The sequence below is a fragment of the Scardinius erythrophthalmus genome (genome assembly GCF_964197995.2).
Source record: "Scardinius erythrophthalmus genome assembly, chromosome: 5".
NCBI lineage: Eukaryota > Metazoa > Chordata > Actinopteri > Cypriniformes > Leuciscidae > Scardinius > Scardinius erythrophthalmus.
The window spans coordinates 22,030,746-22,054,526 of record NC_138225.1 but is presented as its reverse complement, the minus strand read 5'-3'; the positions used below and the strand labels follow the sequence as shown (position 1 = coordinate 22,054,526).

Below are 23,781 nucleotides of genomic sequence, written 5' to 3'. Positions count from 1 at the left end.
AACTGACATTAACAAAATGCAATAACAGCTGAAAAAGTATTTGGGGTGTGTTTTATATTTACCGTTCAATAATGCAATCGCTGCTGTCTGTCCCATAGAAGAACATGACAGCCAGCGTATGTTTTGGAACTATTGGGGCTTACATGAACCACGTGACAGCCATAGCGGCGACATCAGAGAGTGTCGCAACTCTTTCTCTCTATGGCTCTACTATGGGGTCGACAAACGCGCCGGCGCGTTTTACTGGATTTATTTTTTTCACATAGCAGCAAAATAGACTTAAAATAGGCCTACTCCGTCATTTATGGTCATACAGACTTAAGAAAAAATAAACTGTAAAATGTCTACTTTTTTATGTGTCCACTTACAATCGAAACAAAACATTGTGCTTTTGCAAAATAAAGAAAATAAACAGGGTATGCTTTCTGCCTCTGTCTCATGAACTTTTTTTCTGGAGCATGTCTCTAAACTTAAAGGGTAAGTTCGGTATTTTACACTTAAAGCCCTGTTTACATATCGTTTCTGATGAAATAGAACGGTTAAGATTAAAATTTGGACACATGCTGCTGTCCCAAGAATTTTAGGTTTCTTTCGTTTTCCCCAAAACCTCTAGAATGGGTGTATACGCTGATTTCACGCAGCCGCCATTTTGAAATCGAAAGTGAGGCTCCGGTGGGAAAAACCCCGGAAGTAAAGATAAACAACAATGGCTTTGGACTACCAGCCTGAAGCTGCTGCCGCGATTTACACTTTTGGATGTTAATATCCAATATAGGATATTTATATAGTTCATTCCTGCTTCTTTTTTTACTTTCTGAATAATATAAAAAAAATATTTTATTTATAAATGAATTTCACTGTATATAGTCTAAAGTATGAAAGAAATGTATGTACAGTTTTAGAATTGACAAAACATCATAAACACAACAATACGCCATCGCATTCACGACTCTCCTATGATTAAAGGCGACACTTCCGGTTTTCTTCCCACCGGAGCCTCGCTTTCGATTTCAAAATAACGGCTGCGTGAAATCAGCGTATAGGTGCACTGGAACAATACTTCATAAAACGCATTAAACTTTCGTTTACAAAGACCTGAAACTCACCGAGTGGTCAGGGATGTTCACTGATATGCTCACACATAAATCGCTGCAAAAGATGCTTTCCAACAGGTGTTTTACCATTCGTTGTAAAACTGTGGATCTATTTTTCCAAACGTCTCACACCCGTAGATTCTTCCGTTGAGAGCTTGAATAATAGACACTCCAGCCCAGTTGGTGGCGATAATGCACCTTTGCCAATTGCAAGCAAACCACTGGCATTTCATTGAATACACAGAAGAAGCAGAAGAAGAAGCGGTGGAGACTGGAGTAATACCTACCGTACCTCTCACAGCACATTCAATACAAGTCAATGTAGTTGGACAAAAACTACGATAAAACCTGTTGAAAAGCATCTTTTGCAGCGATTTTTGTGTGAGCATATCAGTGAACACCCCTGACCACTCGGTGAGTTTCATCTCTTTGTAAACGAAAGTTTAATGCGTTTTATGAAGGATTGTCCCAGTGCACCTATACACCCATTCTAGAGGTTTTGGGGAAAGCGAAATAAACCTAAAATTCTCGGGACAGCAGCATTTGTCCAAAATTTCATCTTAACCGTTCTATTTCATCAGAAACGATCTGTAAACAGGGCTTTAAGTGTAAAATACCGAACTTGTCCTTCAAACAAAACTCAGTGAATACTAGTCACACACGTATGAGCAATAAATCTTTATGAACATTTAAGTTTCTGCTATTAAATTATCTAATTCAAAAAGAAAACAAATATTATCTGTTTATGTAATCTGTATGAAAAGAGAGAGATGTCAGTCGGTCTCATGGCATCTCATTATAATGTGAACGCCTACAGAGAAGCGCGCACTATTGAAACGCAAATGATCTGAGGCAATCCATGCAAACCTGTCATCAGCTCGATAAAACACATCAAGTTTTATCAGATTAATGTACTTTACGTCGTCTTGCAATGCTGTGAGGAATAATAATAACGTAATAGTAATATAATCCTGGAAAAAATTTACCTCAGAAGTGCTGGTTTGGGTTTCATTTTGAGGAGCAACGGATCCATCTGAGGATTGTGAATAGTAAGTTCTTTATTCTGAAGTGCTTTGTTCTAATTGTGATATAGTGTATGTAAACTGCAAAAAGACAGCCGCCAGACTAAAAGACCCTCCAAAAACGAGCGTCGAAGTTTGGCGTGCTGGTGATTCGTGAAAAAGTCTAATCTAAAAAAGTCTAAATTCTTAACCAGTCCTAATTAGGACATTTGGGCCTGATGGGTAAAAAGTAAGATTTGGTTTCTGATGGTTGTATTATGTCATAAACAGCTTGAACAACTGACTTTTTATTCATATATTGGTACACACTGTGTTTATCTAGTTGCTTTTTGTCACTGTTTACACTCTTAATTGTGTTTATAATCAATAAAAAAAACCTGGGAGGAAAAAAATTCAATTAAAATAAATCAGGTGGTGTGCCAAAGTTGTAGACTGGGGGTAGTTGTGGGTGGAGCTGTGATTTCACATGAAGGTGAATTTATGTTTACACTTCTGTGAAGCCCTGACTCTGCCCCAAGTACAGTTTGTGTTAAGCCATCGCAAGTCTGGTTGTTTGATGAGAAAGAGATGAAATGTAGTTGAAATAAACGCGTTAAGAATCCGAACAGCTGTTGCAGCGGAGGAGGACTATTATTCTGTTGAGAAGAATCATAGAGAGGAACTGATGAACAACTGACGGCACGGTTTGATGTCTGGTTGACCAATCAGCGGAAAAAGGGGGTTTTCACTCCCGCCCACATGTAGAGATGAATATTCAAGCTGATTATTTGTTTTCAACCCCAGAACGTAAAAACGAAGAGACTTTTTTTTTTTTTAAATGATAAATAAAAAAGGCGCAGTGTTCTATATTTCTTTCAATATTAAGTAAAAAAGTGAATGTTCAGAAGATACCGTGTTATTCCTGACAAAGCTATCATGTACTTTTATAACTTTAGAAATATTTCAGTACTTAAGTGTGTCATTATTTTGATCAATTCATTATTATATTTTTTTATTTGTGATAACATTCCTCTAAAGATCACTCCAAAACAAATGTATGCACATGGTAAGGACAGATTTATTTCAAAAAGAATTTTAAAAGTAATTCTACAGAACAATCATATTATATGACTTCAGTAGAGGCTCCCTTTGGGTTTGGGGGTTTCACTCTTCTTTGGCCTAAAACAAAATGAAGCACATTCATAAGTCATGTAAATAATCAGTACATTTTCAAGAATAAGCTCAATACTTCATATGTTTCTACTCTGTAAACGTGAGAACGCATCTACTGAGTACAGATTCTGAAATTATGCAACTGACCTTTCCAGCATCACGGCTCTTGGCTCTGAGCTTGGTGACCTGAGACTCAGAAATGTCAGCACGCTCCTCAGCCTCCTCAAGCTCATGCTGCACCTTCCTCAACTTGGACAGGTGAGTGTTGGCTTGCTCCTCCTAAAGAGTAATTTTTTTACCATGCTTGTTAACTAAGCTGTGGAGCAGCAGTGATATCTCACCAGTAAATAAATTACTAATTAATTAATAATTAATGTGTAAAAATATATACATACCGCCTCCTCAGACTGCCTCTTGTAGACTTTGACCTTCAGCTGCAGCTTATCAACCAGATCTTGAAGTCTGTTGATGTTCTTCTTGTCCTCCTCAGTCTAAAAACAATTTCATAGATTTATTCTAAATATTTGACTATAAATGCATGTATGAATGACTCAATGGATTTAGTCAGACATGGTCATACCTGATAAGTGAGCTCTTTCACTCTCCTCTCATATTTGCGGACACCTTTAACAGCATCAGCTCCACGTCTCTGCTCTGCTTCAACTTCAGCCTCAAGCTCACGGACCTTTGATAGCACATAAAAATTCTCAGACAAGTACAAGTGTAGTCATTGGGAACCTGAGATAATGCTTTAATTTTAAAATGATGTTTGTTGTGATCCCTTAAAAGTTCTCACCCTGCTCTCCAACTTCTGGAGTTGTTTCTTTCCTCCTTTCATGGCCAGACTCTCAGCCTCATCCAGACGGTGCTGCAGGTCCTTCACTGTGACCTCCAGATTCTTCTTCATCCTCTCAAGGTGAGAACTGGTGTCCTGCTCCTTCTTTAGCTCTTCTGCCATCATTGCAGCCTTTTGCATTAATACAGAAAGTCATTAGATCCACATTTTTCAAGTATGGAAACATCTTTTGAAACATTTGGCAGCTACTGTTGCTCACATCAGTGATGGCCTTCTTGGCTTTCTCCTCTGCATTTCTGGCTTCCTGTACAGTGTCATCAACTTCACTCTGGACCTGAACAAGGTCAGCCTCAAGCTTCTTCTTGGTGTTCAGGAGACTTGTGTTCTACAAAATTAAAACAGGGTGGCCGCGGGTCCTTAAAAAGTCTTAAAATGTCTTAAATAAAGTTTTCCTAATAAAAGGCGTATAAAGTAGTTTAAAGTTTAAATTAGTTTGAAGTTTAAAGTAGTTTAAAGTTTAAAGTAGTTTAAAGTTTAAAGTAGTTTAAAGTTTAAAGTAGTTTAAAGTTTAAATTAGTTTGAAGTTTAAATTAGCTTAAAGTTTAAATTAGTTTGAAGTTTAAATTAGTTTAAAGTTTAAATTTGTTTAAAGTTTAAATTAGTTTGAAGTTTAAAGTTTAAATTAGGTAGTTTAAAGTTAAAAAGTTGTTGGGGGTTTTCTAGTGGGTTGCTAAGGTGTTCTCGGTGGTTGCTAGGCGGTTCCTAGGGTGTTCTGGGTGGTTGATATGCTGTTGCTAAGCGGTTGCTAGGGCATTTTGGGTGGTTGCTAGGGTGTTCTGGGTGGTTGCTAAGGTCTTTTTGGGTGGTTGCTAGACGGTTGCTAGGGTGTTCTAGGTGGTTGCTATGGTGTTGCTAAGGTATTTTGGGTGGTTGCTAGGCGGTTGCTAGGGTGTTCTGGGTGGTTGCTATGGTGTTGCTAGGCGGTTGCTAAGGTATTTTGGGTGGTTGCTAGGATGTTGCTAGGCGGTTGCTAGGGTGTTCTGGGTGGTTGCTAGGCGGTTGCTAGGCGGTTGCTAGGGTGTTCTGGGTGGTTGCTAGGCAGTTGCTAGGGTGTTCTGGGTGGTTGCTATGGTGTTGCTAGGTGGTTGCTAGGGTATTCTGGGTGGTTGCTAGGCGGTTGCTAGGCGGTTGCTAGGGTGTTCTGGGTGGTTGCTAGGGTGTTCTGGGTGGTTGCTATGGTGTTGCTATGGTGTTGCTAGGGTATTCTGGGTGGTTGCTAGGCGGTTGCTAGGGTGTTGCTAGGCGGTTGCTAAGGTATTCAGGGCGGTTGATATGGTGTTACTAGGTGGTTGGTAGTTGTCACAGATGGTTACTATGGAGTTTTTATAGAGTTCTTAGCATGATCTTGGCATGATTTAGCACTTAACTAATCGCTATTAGCATGTAGCTATTCACTGCTAGCATGTGTAGCATGTTGGAAGTGCTGTTTGCTAGCATGAGTCAAAAGAGCCAAGCCTCATCTCTATATGATGTTCTGATACAGAGATATAGGTCTTGCAAAACGGTTGCTAGGGTACTCAAGTTTGGTTGCTATGGAGTTGCTTGGGAGCTGGAAGCTTTAAACTTAAGAAGTTTAAAGTGGTTTGAAGTTTAAAGTAGTTTACGAGTTTTGAGTTTACAAGTTTACAAGTTTAAATGAGTTTAGAGTGTGTGTGTGTGTGTGTGTGTGTGTGTGTGTGTGTTCACACACACACACACACACACACACACACACACACACACACACACACACTCAGAGTTTATGAGTTTAGAGTTTATAAGTCTATAAATTGATGAGTTTATAAGTGTAAGAGTTTTTGAGTTTAGAGTTTATAAGTTTTAAATGAGTTTAGAGTTTATAAGTTTAAATGAGTTTAGACTTTATAAATTTAAATGAGTTTAAGAGTTCAGAGTTTATTAATTTATGAGTTAAAGAGTTCATAAGTCTATGAATTCATGAGTTTATAAGTTAATTAGTTTATAAGTGTATGAGTTTAGAGTTTATTAGTTTAAATGAGTCTCATTGGCTAATATAGTATATAGAACGGCAGTTTGGTTTAGTCTTCAAGGTATTTTGATTTGAATTTTCGTCGGTTGGTCAGTTTGAATCTAAATTTGAATTTTTTAGAACTCCCCAGTGTAAGTCAATGGGAGTTTTTCCGAGTTTTGATCGTCATTTTTAGGAAAACCGTAAGTCCGATCAGTCTAAAAAGATATAGCAACTAACTTCAGATCAGTTTGAGTGTCTGAGCCGAGTTTGGAGTATGTAGAGTTAAAGCTCTAGGACGAGTTTGAGTCAACAGTTTTTCACAGAAGAATAATAATAACTAGATTAAAAAGTTCGTCGAGACAAACTTTAAGTTGGCTTGAGAAAGCCGGACCAGAAAGTTTAAAGAAGTTTAAAATAGTTTGGAGTTTAAATTAGTTTAAAGTTTAAAGTAGTTTAAAGTTTAAATTAGTTTGAAGTATAAAGTAGTTTAAAGTTTAAATTAGTTTGAAGTTTAAATTAGTTTGAAGTGTAAATTAGCTTAAAGTTTAAATTAGTTTGAAGTTTAAATTAGTTTAAAGTTTAAATTTGTTTAAAGTTTAAATTAGTTTGAAGTTTAAAGTAGTTTAAAGTTTAAATTAGGTAGTTTAAAGTTAAAAAGTTGTTGGGGGTTTTCTAGTGGGTTGCTAAGGTGTTCTCGGTGGTTGCTAGGCAGTTCCTAGGGTGTTCTGGGTGGTTGCTATGCTGTTGCTAAGCGGTTGCTAGGGTATTTTGGGTGGTTGCTAGGGTGTTCTGGGTGGTTGCTAAGGTCTTTTTGGGTGGTTGCTAGACGGTTGCTAGGGTGTTCTAGGTGGTTGCTATGGTGTTGCTAGACGGTTGCTAAGGTATTTTGGGTGGTTGCTAGGCGGTTGCTAGGGTGTTCTGTGTGGTTGCTATGGTGTTGCTAGGCGGTTGCTAAGGTATTTTGGGTGGTTGCTAGGATGTTGCTAGGCGGTTGCTAGGGTGTTCTGGGTGGTTGCTAGGCGGTTGCTAGGGTGTTCTGGGTGGTTGCTATGGTGTTGCTAGGTGGTTGCTAGGGTATTCTGGGTGGTTGCTAGGCGGTTGCTAGGGTGTTCTGGGTGGTTGCTATGGTGTTGCTATGGTGTTGCTAGGGTATTATGGGTGGTTGCTAGGCGGTTGCTAGGGTGTTCTGGGTGGTTGCTATGGTGTTGCTAGGCGGTTGCTAAGGTATTCAGGGCGGTTGATATGGTGTTACTAGGTGGTTGGTAGTTGTCACAGATGGTTACTATGGAGTTTTTATAGAGTTCTTAGCATGATCTTGGCATGATTTAGCACTTAACTAATCGCTATTAGCATGTAGCTATTCACTGCTAGCATGTGTAGCATGTTGGAAGTGCTGTTTGCTAGCATGAGTCAAAAGAGCCAAGCCTCATCTCTATATGATGTTCTGATACAGAGATATAGGTCTTGCAAAACGGTTGCTAGGGTACTCAAGTTTGGTTGCTATGGAGTTGCTTGGGAGCTGGAAGCTTTAAACTTAAGAAGTTTAAAGTGGTTTGAAGTTTAAAGTAGTTCACGAGTTTTGAGTTTATAAGTTTACAAGTTTAAATGAGTTTAGAGTGTGTGTGTGTGTGTGTGTGTGTGTGTGTGTGTTCACACACACACACACACACACACACACTCAGAGTTTATGAGTTTAGAGTTTATAAGTCTATAAATTGATGAGTTTATAAGTGTAAGAGTTTTTGAGTTTAGAGTTTATAAGTTTTAAATGAGTTTAGAGTTTATAAGTTTAAATGAGTTTAGACTTTATAAATTTAAATGAGTTTAAGAGTTCAGAGTTTATTAATTTATGAGTTAAAGAGTTCATAAGTCTATGAATTCATGAGTTTATAAGTTAATTAGTTTATAAGTGTATGAGTTTAGAGTTTATTAGTTTAAATGAGTCTCATTGGCTAATATAGTATATAGAACGGCAGTTTGGTTTAGTCTTCAAGGTATTTTGATTTGAATTTTCGTCGGTTGGTCAGTTTGAATCTAAATTTGAATTTTTTAGAACTCCCCAGTGTAAGTCAATGGGAGTTTTTCCGAGTTTTGATCGTCATTTTTAGGAAAACCGTAAGTCCGATCAGTCTAAAAAGATATAGCAACTAACTTCAGATCAGTTTGAGTGTCTGAGCCGAGTTTGGAGTGTGTAGAGTTAAAGCTCTAGGACGAGTTTGAGTCAACAGTTTTTAACAGAAGAATAATAATAATAACTAGATGCAAAAGTTCGTCGAGACAAACTTTAAGTTGGCTTGAGAAAGTTTGGACCAGAACGCTTTTTGCTAGGCGGTTGCTAGGGTCTTTTGGGTGGTTGCTATGCTGTTTCTAGGCGGTTGCTAGGGTATTCTGGGTGGTTGCTAGGCGGTTGCTAGGGTGTTTTGGGTGGTTGCTAGGCGGTTGCTAGGGTGTTCTGGGTGGTTGCTATGGTGTTGCTAGGCGGTTGCTAGGGTGTTCTGGGTGGTTGCTATGGTGTTGCTAGGCGGTTGCTAGGGTATTCTTGGTGGTTGCTAGGCGGTTGCTAGGGTGTTCTGGGTGGTTGATATGGTGTTGCTAGGCGGTTGCTAAGGTATTCTGGGTGGTTGCTAGGCGGTTGCTAGGGTGTTCTGAGTGGTTGCTATGGTGTTGCTAGGGTGTTCTGGGTGGTTGCTAGGCGGTTGCTAGGGTGTTCTGGGTGGTTGCTATGGTGTTGCTAGGCGGTTGCTAGGGTATTCTGGGTGGTTGCTAGGCGGTTGCTAGGGTGTTCTGGGTGGTTGCTATGGTGTTGCTAGGCGGTTGCTAGGGTATTCTGAGTGGTTGCTAGGGTGTTGCTAGGCGGTTGCTAAGGTATTCTGGGTGGTTGCTAGGCGGTTGCTAGGGTGTTCTGAGTGGTTGCTATGCTGTTGCTAGGGTGTTCTGGGTGGTTGCTAGGCGGTTGCTAGGGTGTTCTGGGTGGTTGCTATGGTGTTGCTAGGCGGTTGCTAGGGTATTCTGGGTGGTTGCTAGGCGGTTGCTAGGGTGTTCTGGGTGGTTGCTATGGTGTTGCTAGGCGGTTGCTAGGGTATTCTGAGTGGTTGCTAGGCGGTTGCTAGGGTGTTCTGGGTGGTTGCTATGGTGTTGCTAGGCGGTTGCTAAGGTATTCTGGGCGGTTACTAGGCGGTTGCTAGGGTGTTCTGGGTGGTTGCTAGGCGGTTGCTAGGCGGTTGCTAGGCGGTTGCTAGGGTGTTCTGGGTGGTTGCTAGGCAGTTGCTAGGGTGTTCTGGGTGGTTGCTATGGTGTTGCTAGGTGGTTGCTAGGGTATTCTGGGTGGTTGCTAGGCGGTTGCTAGGCGGTTGCTAGGGTGTTCTGGGTGGTTGCTAGGGTGTTCTGGGTGGTTGCTATGGTGTTGCTATGGTGTTGCTAGGGTATTCTGGGTGGTTGCTAGGCGGTTGCTAGGGTGTTGCTAGGCGGTTGCTAAGGTATTCAGGGCGGTTGATATGGTGTTACTAGGTGGTTGGTAGTTGTCACAGATGGTTACTATGGAGTTTTTATAGAGTTCTTAGCATGATCTTGGCATGATTTAGCACTTAACTAATCGCTATTAGCATGTAGCTATTCACTGCTAGCATGTGTAGCATGTTGGAAGTGCTGTTTGCTAGCATGAGTCAAAAGAGCCAAGCCTCATCTCTATATGATGTTCTGATACAGAGATATAGGTCTTGCAAAACGGTTGCTAGGGTACTCAAGTTTGGTTGCTATGGAGTTGCTTGGGAGCTGGAAGCTTTAAACTTAAGAAGTTTAAAGTGGTTTGAAGTTTAAAGTAGTTTACGAGTTTTGAGTTTACAAGTTTACAAGTTTAAATGAGTTTAGAGTGTGTGTGTGTGTGTGTGTGTGTGTGTGTGTGTGTTCACACACACACACACACACACACACACACACACACACACACACACACACACACACACACACACACTCAGAGTTTATGAGTTTAGAGTTTATAAGTCTATAAATTGATGAGTTTATAAGTGTAAGAGTTTTTGAGTTTAGAGTTTATAAGTTTTAAATGAGTTTAGAGTTTATAAGTTTAAATGAGTTTAGACTTTATAAATTTAAATGAGTTTAAGAGTTCAGAGTTTATTAATTTATGAGTTAAAGAGTTCATAAGTCTATGAATTCATGAGTTTATAAGTTAATTAGTTTATAAGTGTATGAGTTTAGAGTTTATTAGTTTAAATGAGTCTCATTGGCTAATATAGTATATAGAACGGCAGTTTGGTTTAGTCTTCAAGGTATTTTGATTTGAATTTTCGTCGGTTGGTCAGTTTGAATCTAAATTTGAATTTTTTAGAACTCCCCAGTGTAAGTCAATGGGAGTTTTTCCGAGTTTTGATCGTCATTTTTAGGAAAACCGTAAGTCCGATCAGTCTAAAAAGATATAGCAACTAACTTCAGATCAGTTTGAGTGTCTGAGCCGAGTTTGGAGTATGTAGAGTTAAAGCTCTAGGACGAGTTTGAGTCAACAGTTTTTCACAGAAGAATAATAATAACTAGATTAAAAAGTTCGTCGAGACAAACTTTAAGTTGGCTTGAGAAAGCCGGACCAGAAAGTTTAAAGAAGTTTAAAATAGTTTGGAGTTTAAATTAGTTTAAAGTTTAAAGTAGTTTAAAGTTTAAATTAGTTTGAAGTATAAAGTAGTTTAAAGTTTAAATTAGTTTGAAGTTTAAATTAGTTTGAAGTGTAAATTAGCTTAAAGTTTAAATTAGTTTGAAGTTTAAATTAGTTTAAAGTTTAAATTTGTTTAAAGTTTAAATTAGTTTGAAGTTTAAAGTAGTTTAAAGTTTAAATTAGGTAGTTTAAAGTTAAAAAGTTGTTGGGGGTTTTCTAGTGGGTTGCTAAGGTGTTCTCGGTGGTTGCTAGGCAGTTCCTAGGGTGTTCTGGGTGGTTGCTATGCTGTTGCTAAGCGGTTGCTAGGGTATTTTGGGTGGTTGCTAGGGTGTTCTGGGTGGTTGCTAAGGTCTTTTTGGGTGGTTGCTAGACGGTTGCTAGGGTGTTCTAGGTGGTTGCTATGGTGTTGCTAGACGGTTGCTAAGGTATTTTGGGTGGTTGCTAGGCGGTTGCTAGGGTGTTCTGTGTGGTTGCTATGGTGTTGCTAGGCGGTTGCTAAGGTATTTTGGGTGGTTGCTAGGATGTTGCTAGGCGGTTGCTAGGGTGTTCTGGGTGGTTGCTAGGGTGTTCTGGGTGGTTGCTATGGTGTTGCTAGGTGGTTGCTAGGGTATTCTGGGTGGTTGCTAGGCGGTTGCTAGGGTGTTCTGGGTGGTTGCTATGGTGTTGCTATGGTGTTGCTAGGGTATTATGGGTGGTTGCTAGGCGGTTGCTAGGGTGTTCTGGGTGGTTGCTATGGTGTTGCTAGGCGGTTGCTAAGGTATTCAGGGCGGTTGATATGGTGTTACTAGGTGGTTGGTAGTTGTCACAGATGGTTACTATGGAGTTTTTATAGAGTTCTTAGCATGATCTTGGCATGATTTAGCACTTAACTAATCGCTATTAGCATGTAGCTATTCACTGCTAGCATGTGTAGCATGTTGGAAGTGCTGTTTGCTAGCATGAGTCAAAAGAGCCAAGCCTCATCTCTATATGATGTTCTGATACAGAGATATAGGTCTTGCAAAACGGTTGCTAGGGTACTCAAGTTTGGTTGCTATGGAGTTGCTTGGGAGCTGGAAGCTTTAAACTTAAGAAGTTTAAAGTGGTTTGAAGTTTAAAGTAGTTCACGAGTTTTGAGTTTATAAGTTTACAAGTTTAAATGAGTTTAGAGTGTGTGTGTGTGTGTGTGTGTGTTCACACACACACACACACACACACACACTCAGAGTTTATGAGTTTAGAGTTTATAAGTCTATAAATTGATGAGTTTATAAGTGTAAGAGTTTTTGAGTTTAGAGTTTATAAGTTTTAAATGAGTTTAGAGTTTATAAGTTTAAATGAGTTTAGACTTTATAAATTTAAATGAGTTTAAGAGTTCAGAGTTTATTAATTTATGAGTTAAAGAGTTCATAAGTCTATGAATTCATGAGTTTATAAGTTAATTAGTTTATAAGTGTATGAGTTTATTAGTTATTTATTAGTTTAAATGAGTCTCATTGGCTAATATAGTATATAGAACGGCAGTTTGGTTTAGTCTTCAAGGTATTTTGATTTGAATTTTCGTCGGTTGGTCAGTTTGAATCTAAATTTGAATTTTTTAGAACTCCCCAGTGTAAGTCAATGGGAGTTTTTCCGAGTTTTGATCGTCATTTTTAGGAAAACCGTAAGTCCGATCAGTCTAAAAAGATATAGCAACTAACTTCAGATCAGTTTGAGTGTCTGAGCCGAGTTTGGAGTGTGTAGAGTTAAAGCTCTAGGACGAGTTTGAGTCAACAGTTTTTAACAGAAGAATAATAATAATAACTAGATGCAAAAGTTCGTCGAGACAAACTTTAAGTTGGCTTGAGAAAGTTTGGACCAGAACGCTTTTTGCTAGGCGGTTGCTAGGGTCTTTTGGGTGGTTGCTATGCTGTTTCTAGGCGGTTGCTAGGGTATTCTGGGTGGTTGCTAGGCGGTTGCTAGGGTGTTTTGGGTGGTTGCTAGGCGGTTGCTAGGGTGTTCTGGGTGGTTGCTATGGTGTTGCTAGGCGGTTGCTAGGGTGTTCTGGGTGGTTGCTATGGTGTTGCTAGGCGGTTGCTAGGGTATTCTTGGTGGTTGCTAGGCGGTTGCTAGGGTGTTCTGGGTGGTTGATATGGTGTTGCTAGGCGGTTGCTAAGGTATTCTGGGTGGTTGCTAGGCGGTTGCTAGGGTGTTCTGAGTGGTTGCTATGGTGTTGCTAGGGTGTTCTGGGTGGTTGCTAGGCGGTTGCTAGGGTGTTCTGGGTGGTTGCTATGGTGTTGCTAGGCGGTTGCTAGGGTATTCTGGGTGGTTGCTAGGCGGTTGCTAGGGTGTTCTGGGTGGTTGCTATGGTGTTGCTAGGCGGTTGCTAGGGTATTCTGAGTGGTTGCTAGGGTGTTGCTAGGCGGTTGCTAAGGTATTCTGGGTGGTTGCTAGGCGGTTGCTAGGGTGTTCTGGGTGGTTGCTATGGTGTTGCTAGGCGGTTGCTAGGGTGTTCTGGGTGGTTGCTATGGTGTTGCTAGGCGGTTGCTAGGGTATTCTTGGTGGTTGCTAGGCGGTTGCTAGGGTGTTCTGGGTGGTTGATATGGTGTTGCTAGGCGGTTGCTAAGGTATTCTGGGTGGTTGCTAGGCGGTTGCTAGGGTGTTCTGAGTGGTTGCTATGGTGTTGCTAGGGTGTTCTGGGTGGTTGCTAGGCGGTTGCTAGGGTGTTCTGGGTGGTTGCTATGGTGTTGCTAGGCGGTTGCTAGGGTATTCTGGGTGGTTGCTAGGCGGTTGCTAGGGTGTTCTGGGTGGTTGCTATGGTGTTGCTAGGCGGTTGCTAGGGTATTCTGAGTGGTTGCTAGGGTGTTGCTAGGCGGTTGCTAAGGTATTCTGGGTGGTTGCTAGGCGGTTGCTAGGGTGTTCTGAGTGGTTGCTATGGTGTTGCTAGGCGGTTGCTAGGGTATTCTGGGTGGTTGCTAGGCGGTTGCTAGGGTGTTCTGGGTGGTTGCTATGGTGTTGCTAGGCGGTTGCTAGGGTATTCTGAGTGGTTGCTAGGCGGTTGCTAGGGTGTTCTGGGTGGTTGCTATGGTGTTGCTAGGCGGTTGCTAAGGTATTCTGGGCGGTTACTAGGCGGTTGCTAGGGTGTTCTGGGCAGTTGCTATGGTGTTGCTAGGTGGTTGGTAGTTGTCACAGATGGTTACTATGGAGTCTTTATAGAGTTCTTAGCATGATCTTGGCATGATATAGCACTTAACTACTCGTTATTAGCATGTAGCTATTCAGTGCTAGCATGTGTAGCATGTTGGAAGTGCTGTTTGCTAGCATGAGTCAAAAGAGCCAAACCTCATCTCTATACGATGTTCTGATACAGAGATATAGGTCTTGCAAAACGGTTGCTAGGGTACTCAAGTTTGGTTGCTATGGAGTTGCTTGGGAGCTGTAAGCTTTAAACTTAAGAAGTGGTTTGAAGTTTAAAGTAGTTTACGAGAATTTGAGTTTTGATTTTATAAGTTTAAATGAGTTTAGAGTTTAAGTTTAAATGAGTTTAGTGTGTGTGTGTGTGTGTGTGTGTGTGTTCACACACACACACACACACACACACACTCAGAGTTTATGAGTTTAGAGTTTATAAGTGTATAAATTGATGAGTTTATAAGTGTAAGAGTTTTTGAGTTTAGAGTTTATACGTTTTAAATGAGTTTAGAGTTTATAAGTTTTAATGAGTTTAGAGTTTATAAGTTTAAATGAGTTTAAGAGTTCAGAGTTTATTAATTTATGAGTTTAAGAGTTCATAAGTCTATGAATTCATGAGTTTATAAGTTAATTAGTTTATAAGTGTATGAGTTTAGAGTTTATTAGTTTAAATGAGTCTCAATGGCTCATATAGTATATAGAATGGCAGTTTGGTTTAGTCTTCAAGGTGTTTAGATTTAAATTTTGTCGGTTTGAATTTTTTAGAACTCCCCAATGTAAGTCAATGGGAGTTTTTGAATGAGTTTTTTCGAGTTTTGATCGTCATTTTTAGGAAAACCGTAAGTCCGATCAGTCTGAAAAGATATAGCAACGCGAGTCAGATCAGTTTGAGTGTCTGTGCCGAGTTTGGAGTATGTGGAGTTAAAGCTCTAGGAGGAGTTTGAGTTGTAAATTTTTAGGGTCAGAAGAATAATAATAATAATAAGTTTAAATAGGATTTCAGTAAGTTGGCTCTCTCAAGCCAACTTAACTAGATGCAAAAGTTCGTCGAGACAAACTTTAAGTTGGCTTGAGAAAGTTTGGACCAGAACGCTTTTTGCTAGGCGGTTGCTAGGGTCTTTTGGGTGGTTGCTATGCTGTTTCTAGGCGGTTGCTAGGGTATTCTGGGTGGTTGCTAGGCGGTTGCTAGGGTGTTTTGGGTGGTTGCTAGGCGGTTGCTAGGGTGTTCTGGGTGGTTGCTATGGTGTTGCTAGGCGGTTGCTAGGGTGTTCTGGGTGGTTGCTATGGTGTTGCTAGGCGGTTGCTAGGGTATTCTTGGTGGTTGCTAGGCGGTTGCTAGGGTGTTCTGGGTGGTTGATATGGTGTTGCTAGGCGGTTGCTAAGGTATTCTGGGTGGTTGCTAGGCGGTTGCTAGGGTGTTCTGAGTGGTTGCTATGGTGTTGCTAGGGTGTTCTGGGTGGTTGCTAGGCGGTTGCTAGGGTGTTCTGGGTGGTTGCTATGGTGTTGCTAGGCGGTTGCTAGGGTATTCTGGGTGGTTGCTAGGCGGTTGCTAGGGTGTTCTGGGTGGTTGCTATGGTGTTGCTAGGCGGTTGCTAGGGTATTCTGAGTTGTTGCTAGGCGGTTGCTAGGGTGTTGCTAGGCGGTTGCTAAGGTATTCTGGGTGGTTGCTAGGCGGTTGCTAGGGTGTTCTGAGTGGTTGCTATGCTGTTGCTAGGGTGTTCTGGGTGGTTGCTAGGCGGTTGCTAGGGTGTTCTGGGTGGTTGCTATGGTGTTGCTAGGCGGTTGCTAGGGTATTCTGGGTGTTTGCTAGGCGGTTGCTAGGGTGTTCTGGGTGGTTGCTATGGTGTTGCTAGGCGGTTGCTAGGGTATTCTGAGTGGTTGCTAGGCGGTTGCTAGGGTGTTCTGGGTGGTTGCTATGGTGTTGCTAGGCGGTTGCTAAGGTATTCTGGGCGGTTACTAGGCGGTTGCTAGGGTGTTCTGGGCAGTTGCTATGGTGTTGCTAGGTGGTTGGTAGTTGTCACAGATGGTTACTATGGAGTCTTTATAGAGTTCTTAGCATGATCTTGGCATGATATAGCACTTAACTACTCGTTATTAGCATGTAGCTATTCAGTGCTAGCATGTGTAGCATGTTGGAAGTGCTGTTTGCTAGCATGAGTCAAAAGAGCCAAACCTCATCTCTATACGATGTTCTGATACAGAGATATAGGTCTTGCAAAACGGTTGCTAGGGTACTCAAGTTTGGTTGCTATGGAGTTGCTTGGGAGCTGTAAGCTTTAAACTTAAGAATTGGTTTGAAGTTTAAAGTAGTTTACGAGAATTTGAGTTTTGAGTTTATAAGTTTAAATGAGTTTAGAGTTTAAGTTTAAATGAGTTTAGTGTGTGTGTGTGTGTGTGTGTGTGTGTTCACACACACACACACACACACACACACACACACACACACACACTCAGAGTTTATGAGTTTAGAGTTTATAAGTGTATAAATTGATGAGTTTATAAGTGTAAGAGTTTTTGAGTTTAGAGTTTATACGTTTTAAATGAGTTTAGAGTTTATAAGTTTTAATGAGTTTAGAGTTTATAAGTTTAAATGAGTTTAAGAGTTCAGAGTTTATTAATTTATGAGTTTAAGAGTTCATAAGTCTATAAGTTAATAAGTTAATTAGTTTATAAGTGTATGAGTTTAGAGTTTATTAGTTTAAATGAGTCTCAATGGCTCATATAGTATATAGAATGGCAGTTTGGTTTAGTCTTCAAGGTGTTTAGATTTAAATTTTGTCGGTTTGAATTTTTTAGAACTCCCCAATGTAAGTCAATGGGAGTTTTTGAATGAGTTTTTTCGAGTTTTGATCGTCATTTTTAGGAAAACCGTAAGTCCGATCAGTCTGAAAAGATATAGCAACGCGAGTCAGATCAGTTTGAGTGTCTGTGCCGAGTTTGGAGTATGTGGAGTTAAAGCTCTAGGAGGAGTTTGAGTTGTAAATTTTTAGGGTCAGAAGAATAATAATAACTAGATGCAAAAGTTCGTCGAGACAAACTTTAAGTTGGCTTGAGAAAGTTTGGACCAGAACGCTTTTTGCTAGGCGGTTGCTAGGGTCTTTTGGGTGGTTGCTAGGCGGTTGCTAGGGTCTTTTGGGTGGTTGCTATGCTGTTTCTAGGCGGTTGCTAGGGTATTTTGGGTGGTTGCTAGGCGGTTGCTAGGGTGTTCTGGGTGGTTGCTATGGTGTTGCTAGGCGGTTGCTAGGGTGTTCTGGGTGGTTGCTATGGTGTTGCTAGGCGGTTGCTAGGGTATTCTTGGTGGTTGCTAGGCGGTTGCTAGGGTGTTCTGGGTGGTTGATATGGTGTTGCTAGGCGGTTGCTAAGGTATTCTGGGTGGTTGCTAGGCGGTTGCTAGGGTGTTCTGAGTGGTTGCTATGGTGTTGCTAGGGTGTTCTGGGTGGTTGCTAGGTGGTTGCTAGGGTGTTCTGGGTGGTTGCTATGGTGTTGCTAGGCGGTTGCTGGTGTATTCTGAGTGGTTGCTAGGCGGTTGCTAGGGTGTTGCTAGGCGGTTGCTAAGGTATTCTGGGTGGTTGCTAGGCGGTTGCTAGGGTGTTCTGAGTGGTTGCTATGCTGTTGCTAGGGTGTTCTGGGTGGTTGCTAGGCGGTTGCTAGGGTGTTCTGGGTGGTTGCTATGGTGTTGCTAGGCGGTTGCTAGGGTATTCTGGGTGGTTGCTAGGCGGTTGCTAGGGTATTCTGGGTGGTTGCTAGGCGGTTGCTAGGGTGTTCTGGGTGGTTGCTATGGTGTTGCTAGGCGGTTGCTAGGGTATTCGGAGTGGTTGCTAGGCGGTTGCTAGGGTGTTCTGGGTGGTTGCTATGGTGTTGCTAGGCGGTTGCTAAGGTATTCTGGGCGGTTACTAGGCGGTTGCTAGGGTGTTCTGGGCGGTTGCTATGGTGTTGCTAGGTGGTTGGTAGTTGTCACAGATGGTTACTATGGAGTCTTTATAGAGTTCTTAGCATGATCTTGGCATGATATAGCACTTAACTACTCGTTATTAGCATGTAGCTATTCAGTGCTAGCATGTGTAGCATGTTGGAAGTGCTGTTTGCTAGCATGAGTCAAAAGAGCCAAACCTCATCTCTATACGATGTTCTGATACAGAGATATAGGTCTTGCAAAACGGTTGCTAGGGTACTCAAGTTTGGTTGCTATGGAGTTGCTTGGGAGCTGGAAGCTTTAAACTTAAGAAGTGGTAAGTTTAAAGTAGTTTACGAGAATTTGAGTTTTGAGTTTATAAGTTTAAATGAGTTTAGTGTGTGTGTGTGTGTGTGTGTGTGTGTGTGTGTGTGTGAACACACACACACACACACACACACACACACACACACACACACACTCAGAGTTTATGAGTTTAGAGTTTATAAGTGTATAAATTGATGAGTTTATAAGTGTAAGAGTTTTTGAGTTTAGAGTTTATACGTTTTAAATGAGTTTAGAGTTTATAAGTTTTAATGAGTTTAAGAGTTCAGAGTTTATTAATTTATGAGTTTAAGAGTTCATAAGTCTATGAATTCATGAGTTTATAAGTTAATTAGTTTATAAGTGTATGAGTTTAGAGTTTATTAGTTTAAATGAGTCTCAATGGCTCATATAGTATATAGAATGGCAGTTTGGTTTAGTCTTCAAGGTGTTTAGATTTAAATTTTGTCAGTTTGAATTTTTTAGAACTCCCCAATGTAAGTCAATGGGAGTTTTTGAATGAGTTTTTTCGAGTTTTGATCGTCATTTTTAGGAAAACCGTAAGTCCGATCAGTCTGAAAAGATATAGCAACGCGAGTCAGATCAGTTTGAGTGTCTGTGCCGAGTTTGGAGTATGTGGAGTTAAAGCTCTAGGACAGGGAACGGCAACTGGCGGCCCGCGGGCCAAAACTGGCCCGTCAGCAATATTTTCTGGCCCGCCGGATTATTTTGGCAGTCCTAAATGCTGTACAAAACTCTTCCACTACTTGAGAAAAGCCGTAGTCGCGCGGCGATTTCACCGCCGCATACTGTGTGAAACGCCCATAGGGAATCATGCGGTGCAGGATTACATTTTAAAGTATAACTGTGCGTTCACAACGGACGCGAATAGCGCGTCAAATTCGCGCCTGCCGCGTCTAGTTATACGCTTGACCACTTTGTGTCCATTCGCGCGTCAAAAGACGGTAGCGGTCAGAACTCTGGTGTACTTTGGACGGAGCGTGCGGTCTGACTGACAATAGCCAACTCCCGACATCTTTTGACAGCGTATCCGCACTTAATTCTGACCGCCTGTACACCTATCTCTGAGGAGCTGTTTGGTACTGAAACCATTGTCAGTCAACAACATTCTTTTTTTGCAAGGATGTTTGAAATAGTTCGACAGAAAATAGCCTACTTCATTTCGTCAGTAGGGCAATATGTTTTTCGTTTATGTTGCTTAGAAACTTGAGTGATAGGCTTTGTCCTATTTAATTCATGTTATTTATATTTCATATTTTTTTTCTGTGACATTTTTTTTCTCTGCTGACAGTACAATGTTAAAATAGCCTAATATTTATACTGACACGAACACAATTTTTGTATAGCATTTATAATTATTATAGGCTACTCCAATCTCCTTCTTTCCATTAGAGACATTTGAATGTGAGATTATGGAAACGAGATCTAAATTTTGTGGACCCGTCAGGTCGGGAAATAAAGCGGGTGAACACCGAGTGTATTTTAAGCGGTTGCTGAATAGAACCTTGTGGGAGCGGGACGAAAAAAAAACAGTCCCACCAGGGCTCCAGACTAACTTTTTTTATTAGGAGCGCTGTAGCCCCTGACTTAAAATTTTAGGAGCGCAAGCAGAAAATTTAGGGGCACACCTTCACATTTTCCCCCTAAATAACTATTACAGACAAATGCTTTGATAATAAATAGATTAAGCGTACAGAAATTATGGTGCAGTTTTATTTTAAGATCACAGGGCTCCAGACTAACATCTGAGGGCCGCGGCTCTAAGTTCTACAGAAAGTATTTGGTAGCACTGTGGGATGATAAAGCACTGAGCTAAATTTGAGGTGTATAGATAAAGTTAAATTTAATTATTATCCTTCATAATGTCTTAATATTATTTCAAAAGCAAAATGAGTGACAAAATAGATATTAGGGAGTGAAAATAGCCAATAAGCACCCTCAGCAGCTGTTTACAATGGTAATTTAGTCTTCTTTTTTAAAAAAATAAGTGTGAGTTTTCCTACTTCTTGAAACTTTCAGTTTTATTAATAGAGACAATCTTTAAAGGATGAACAAAAATGTTTTGGTCGACACATAAAAAAAAAATATTTTAATAGGATATAGTTTTGAAGTGCTGTAAAAAGATAGGCTACTTTCATAACCACAGTATACCATAGTTATAGTTATGTCTGGTTCAGAATACGCAATTTTTTTGTCTGTTACTATAGTCAATGTATCAGATTACACGATTTCGAGTCTCGACTCCTAAAAATCTTGTCATGTCCTGGACAAGAAACATTGTCAGACTACATTGCTTTACGACCAGTCATCTCGAGCCGTCTCACACACATATTCACTCGCACATGTACACACGCACGCACACACTCTCACTCTCTCTCGCTCGCTCGCTCGCTCACTCACTCACTCGCGCGCGGGCGCACACACACACACACACACACACACACACACTCATTCACTCGCGCGCGCGCACACACACACACACACACACTCATTCACTCGGAACCCTTCATGGAGGACCGTTAAAAAATTAATTGTCGTGATATCGTAAACAAAGCATCGCAGACGCGACGTCGGTTGTCGCCCACTATGAACGAGATGAAATTTACTGGTCGCACATGTGCGACTGGATGTAAAATTTAGTCGCACACTCTCAAATTTTGGTCGCAAAATGCGACCATTTGGTCGCAGTCTGGAGCCCTGCCCACGCAGACCTCCTTAAACCTTAGGTGTGTATGTGTGTGTCCCCGAATAAATAATAATAATAAAAAAGGAATAAAGTTCAAAAGTCGGACTGTACGGAATGAGGCATGATTGCTATTCACACCTTTATTAAAATGGCTGTAATATGTTACCACAATAGTAGCCTACTTGATCTGTTTAAAATGGTTTCCTTGATATATGCATAAGGTGTTAAATTAAAACTTAAAAATCAAAATTTAAATTTGTCTAATCCAGTAATTCATTTTTTCTATTTTTGATCTGAGCACAATCAGAAAATCAGAAAACCCGTCCTTATTTTTTTTTTTTCATTTCAGTTTAGGAAATAAATAATGGAAAAACAAGTCGTTTTTCATCTTTTTATTTTTGGTTTTAATTTGAAAAAAAAAAAAAAAAACGATTGAATGAATGATCCACGGACGGTGACGGACCCATCATATTCCGCAATTATAGGCCTATATAAGAGTATTTAATTTGTATCCATAGGCCTACTCTGTGTAGCTGGCCCGCCATCTACTGGCTAAAAAAAATATTGGCCCGCGGCCAAAGTTACTTGCCGACCCCTGCTCTAGGAGGAGTTTGAGTTGTAAATTTTTAGGGTCAGAAGAATAATAATAATAATAAGTTTAAATAGGATTTCAGTAAGTTGGCTCTCTCAAGCCAACTTAACTAGATGCAAAAGTTCGTCGAGACAAACTTTAAGTTGGCTTGAGAAAGTTTGGACCAGAACGCTTTTTGCTAGGCGGTTGCTAGGGTCTTTTGGGTGGTTGCTAGGCGGTTGCTAGGGTCTTTTGGGTGGTTGCTATGCTGTTTCTAGGCGGTTGCTAGGGTATTCTGGGTGGTTGCTAGGCGGTTGCTAGGGTGTTTTGGGTGGTTGCTAGGGTGTTCTGGGTGGTTGCTATGGTGTTGCTATGGTGTTGCTAGGCGGTTGCTAGGGTGTTCTGGGTGGTTGCTATGGTGTTGCTAGGCGGTTGCTAGGGTATTCTTGGTGGTTGCTAGGCGGTTGCTAGGGTGTTCTGGGTGGTTGATATGGTGTTGCTAGGCGGTTGCTAAGGTATTCTGGGTGGTTGCTAGGCGGTTGCTAGGGTGTTCTGAGTGGTTGCTATGGTGTTGCTAGGGTGTTCTGGGTGGTTGCTAGGCGGTTGCTAGGGTGTTCTGGGTGGTTGCTATGGTGTTGCTAGGTGGTTGCTAGGGTATTCTGGGTGGTTGCTAGGCGGTTGCTAGGGTGTTCTGGGTGGTTGCTATGGTGTTGCTAGGCAGTTGCTAGGGTATTCTGAGTGGTTGCTAGGCGGTTGCTAGGGTGTTGCTAGGCGGTTGCTAAGGTATTCTGGGTGGTTGCTAGGCGGTTGCTAGGGTGTTCTGAGTGGTTGCTATGCTGTTGCTAGGGTGTTCTGGGTGGTTGCTAGGCGGTTGCTAGGGTGTTCTGGGTGGTTGCTATGGTGTTGCTAGGCGGTTGCTAGGGTATTCTGGGTGGTTGCTAGGCGGTTGCTAGGGTGTTCTGGGTGGTTGCTATGGTGTTGCTAGGCGGTTGCTAGGGTATTCTGAGTGGTTGCTAGGCGGTTGCTAGGGTGTTCTGGGTGGTTGCTATGGTGTTGCTAGGCGGTTGCTAAGGTATTCTGGGCGGTTACTAGGCGGTTGCTAGGGTGTTCTGGGCGGTTGCTATGGTGTTGCTAGGTGGTTGGTAGTTGTCACAGATGGTTACTATGGAGTCTTTATAGAGTTCTTAGCATGATCTTGGCATGATATAGCACTTAACTACTCGTTATTAGCATGTAGCTATTCAGTGCTAGCATGTGTAGCATGTTGGAAGTGCTGTTTGCTAGCATGAGTCAAAAGAGCCAAACCTCATCTCTATACGATGTTCTGATACAGAGATATAGGTCTTGCAAAACGGTTGCTAGGGTACTCAAGTTGGTTGCTATGGAGTTGCTTGGGAGCTGGAAGCTTTAAACTAAAGAAGTGGTTTGAAGTTTAAAGTAGTTTACGAGAATTTGAGTTTTGAGTTTATAAGTTTAAATGAGTTTAGAGTTTAAGTTTAAATGAGTTTAGTGTGTGTGTGTGTGTGTGTGTGTGTGTGTGTGTGTGTGTCACACACACACACACACACACACACACACACACTCAGAGTTTATGAGTTTAGAGTTTATAAGTGTATAAATTGATGAGTTTATAAGTGTAAGAGTTTTTGAGTTTAGAGTTTATACGTTTTAAATGAGTTTAGAGTTTATAAGTTTAAATGAGTTTAAGAGTTCAGAGTTTATTAATTTATGAGTTTAAGAGTTCATAAGTCTATGAATTCATGAGTTTATAAGTTAATTAGTTTATAAGTGTATGAGTTTAGAGTTTATTAGTTTAAATGAGTCTCAATGGCTCATATAGTATATAGAATGGCAGTTTGGTTTAGTCTTTAAGGTGTTTAGATTTAAATTTTGTCGGTTTGAATTTTTTAGAACTCCCCAATGTAAGTCAATGGGAGTTTTTGAATGAGTTTTTTCGAGTTTTGATCGTCATTTTTAGGAAAACCGTAAGTCCGATCAGTCTGAAAAGATATAGCAACACGAGTCAGATCAGTTTGAGTGTCTGTGCCGAGTTTGGAGTATGTGGAGTTAAAGCTCTAGGAGGAGTTTGAGTTGTAAATTTTTAGGGTCAGAAGAATAATAATAACTAGATGCAAAAGTTCGTCGAGACAAACTTTAAGTTGGCTTGAGAAAGTTTGGACCAGAACGTTTTTTTTTGCTAGGCGGTTGCTAGGGTGTTCTGGGTGGTTGCTATGGTGTTGCTAGGCGGTTGCTAAGGTATTTTGGGTGGTTGCTAGGCGGTTGCTAAGGTATTTTGGGTGGTTGCTAGGCGGTTGCTAGGGTGTTCTGGGTGGTTGCTATGGTGTTACTAGGCGGTTGCTAGGGTGTTCTGGGTGGTTGCT

The 23,781-nt window shown here is 41.0% G+C and overlaps 1 protein-coding gene across 2 annotated transcripts in view; it reads right to left on the bottom strand.

The window, feature by feature from the left end:
• Positions 1 to 3,161: 3,161 nt before the first annotated feature.
• Positions 3,162 to 23,781, bottom strand: part of LOC308691346 (myosin heavy chain, fast skeletal muscle-like) — a 74,404-nt gene continuing 53,784 nt past the window's right edge. For both annotated transcript variants that reach the window (XM_081366423.1, XM_081366424.1), the window contains 6 exons: positions 4,324 to 4,449; positions 4,065 to 4,235; positions 3,849 to 3,953; positions 3,664 to 3,759; positions 3,416 to 3,547; positions 3,162 to 3,274 (listed from right to left, as the gene is read on the bottom strand). In XM_081366423.1, the coding sequence (XP_081222549.1) occupies positions 3,260 to 3,274; positions 3,416 to 3,547; positions 3,664 to 3,759; positions 3,849 to 3,953; positions 4,065 to 4,235; positions 4,324 to 4,449 (645 nt within the window). In that variant the 3' untranslated portion in view covers positions 3,162 to 3,259. The remainder of the gene's footprint in view (positions 3,275 to 3,415; positions 3,548 to 3,663; positions 3,760 to 3,848; positions 3,954 to 4,064; positions 4,236 to 4,323; positions 4,450 to 23,781) is intronic.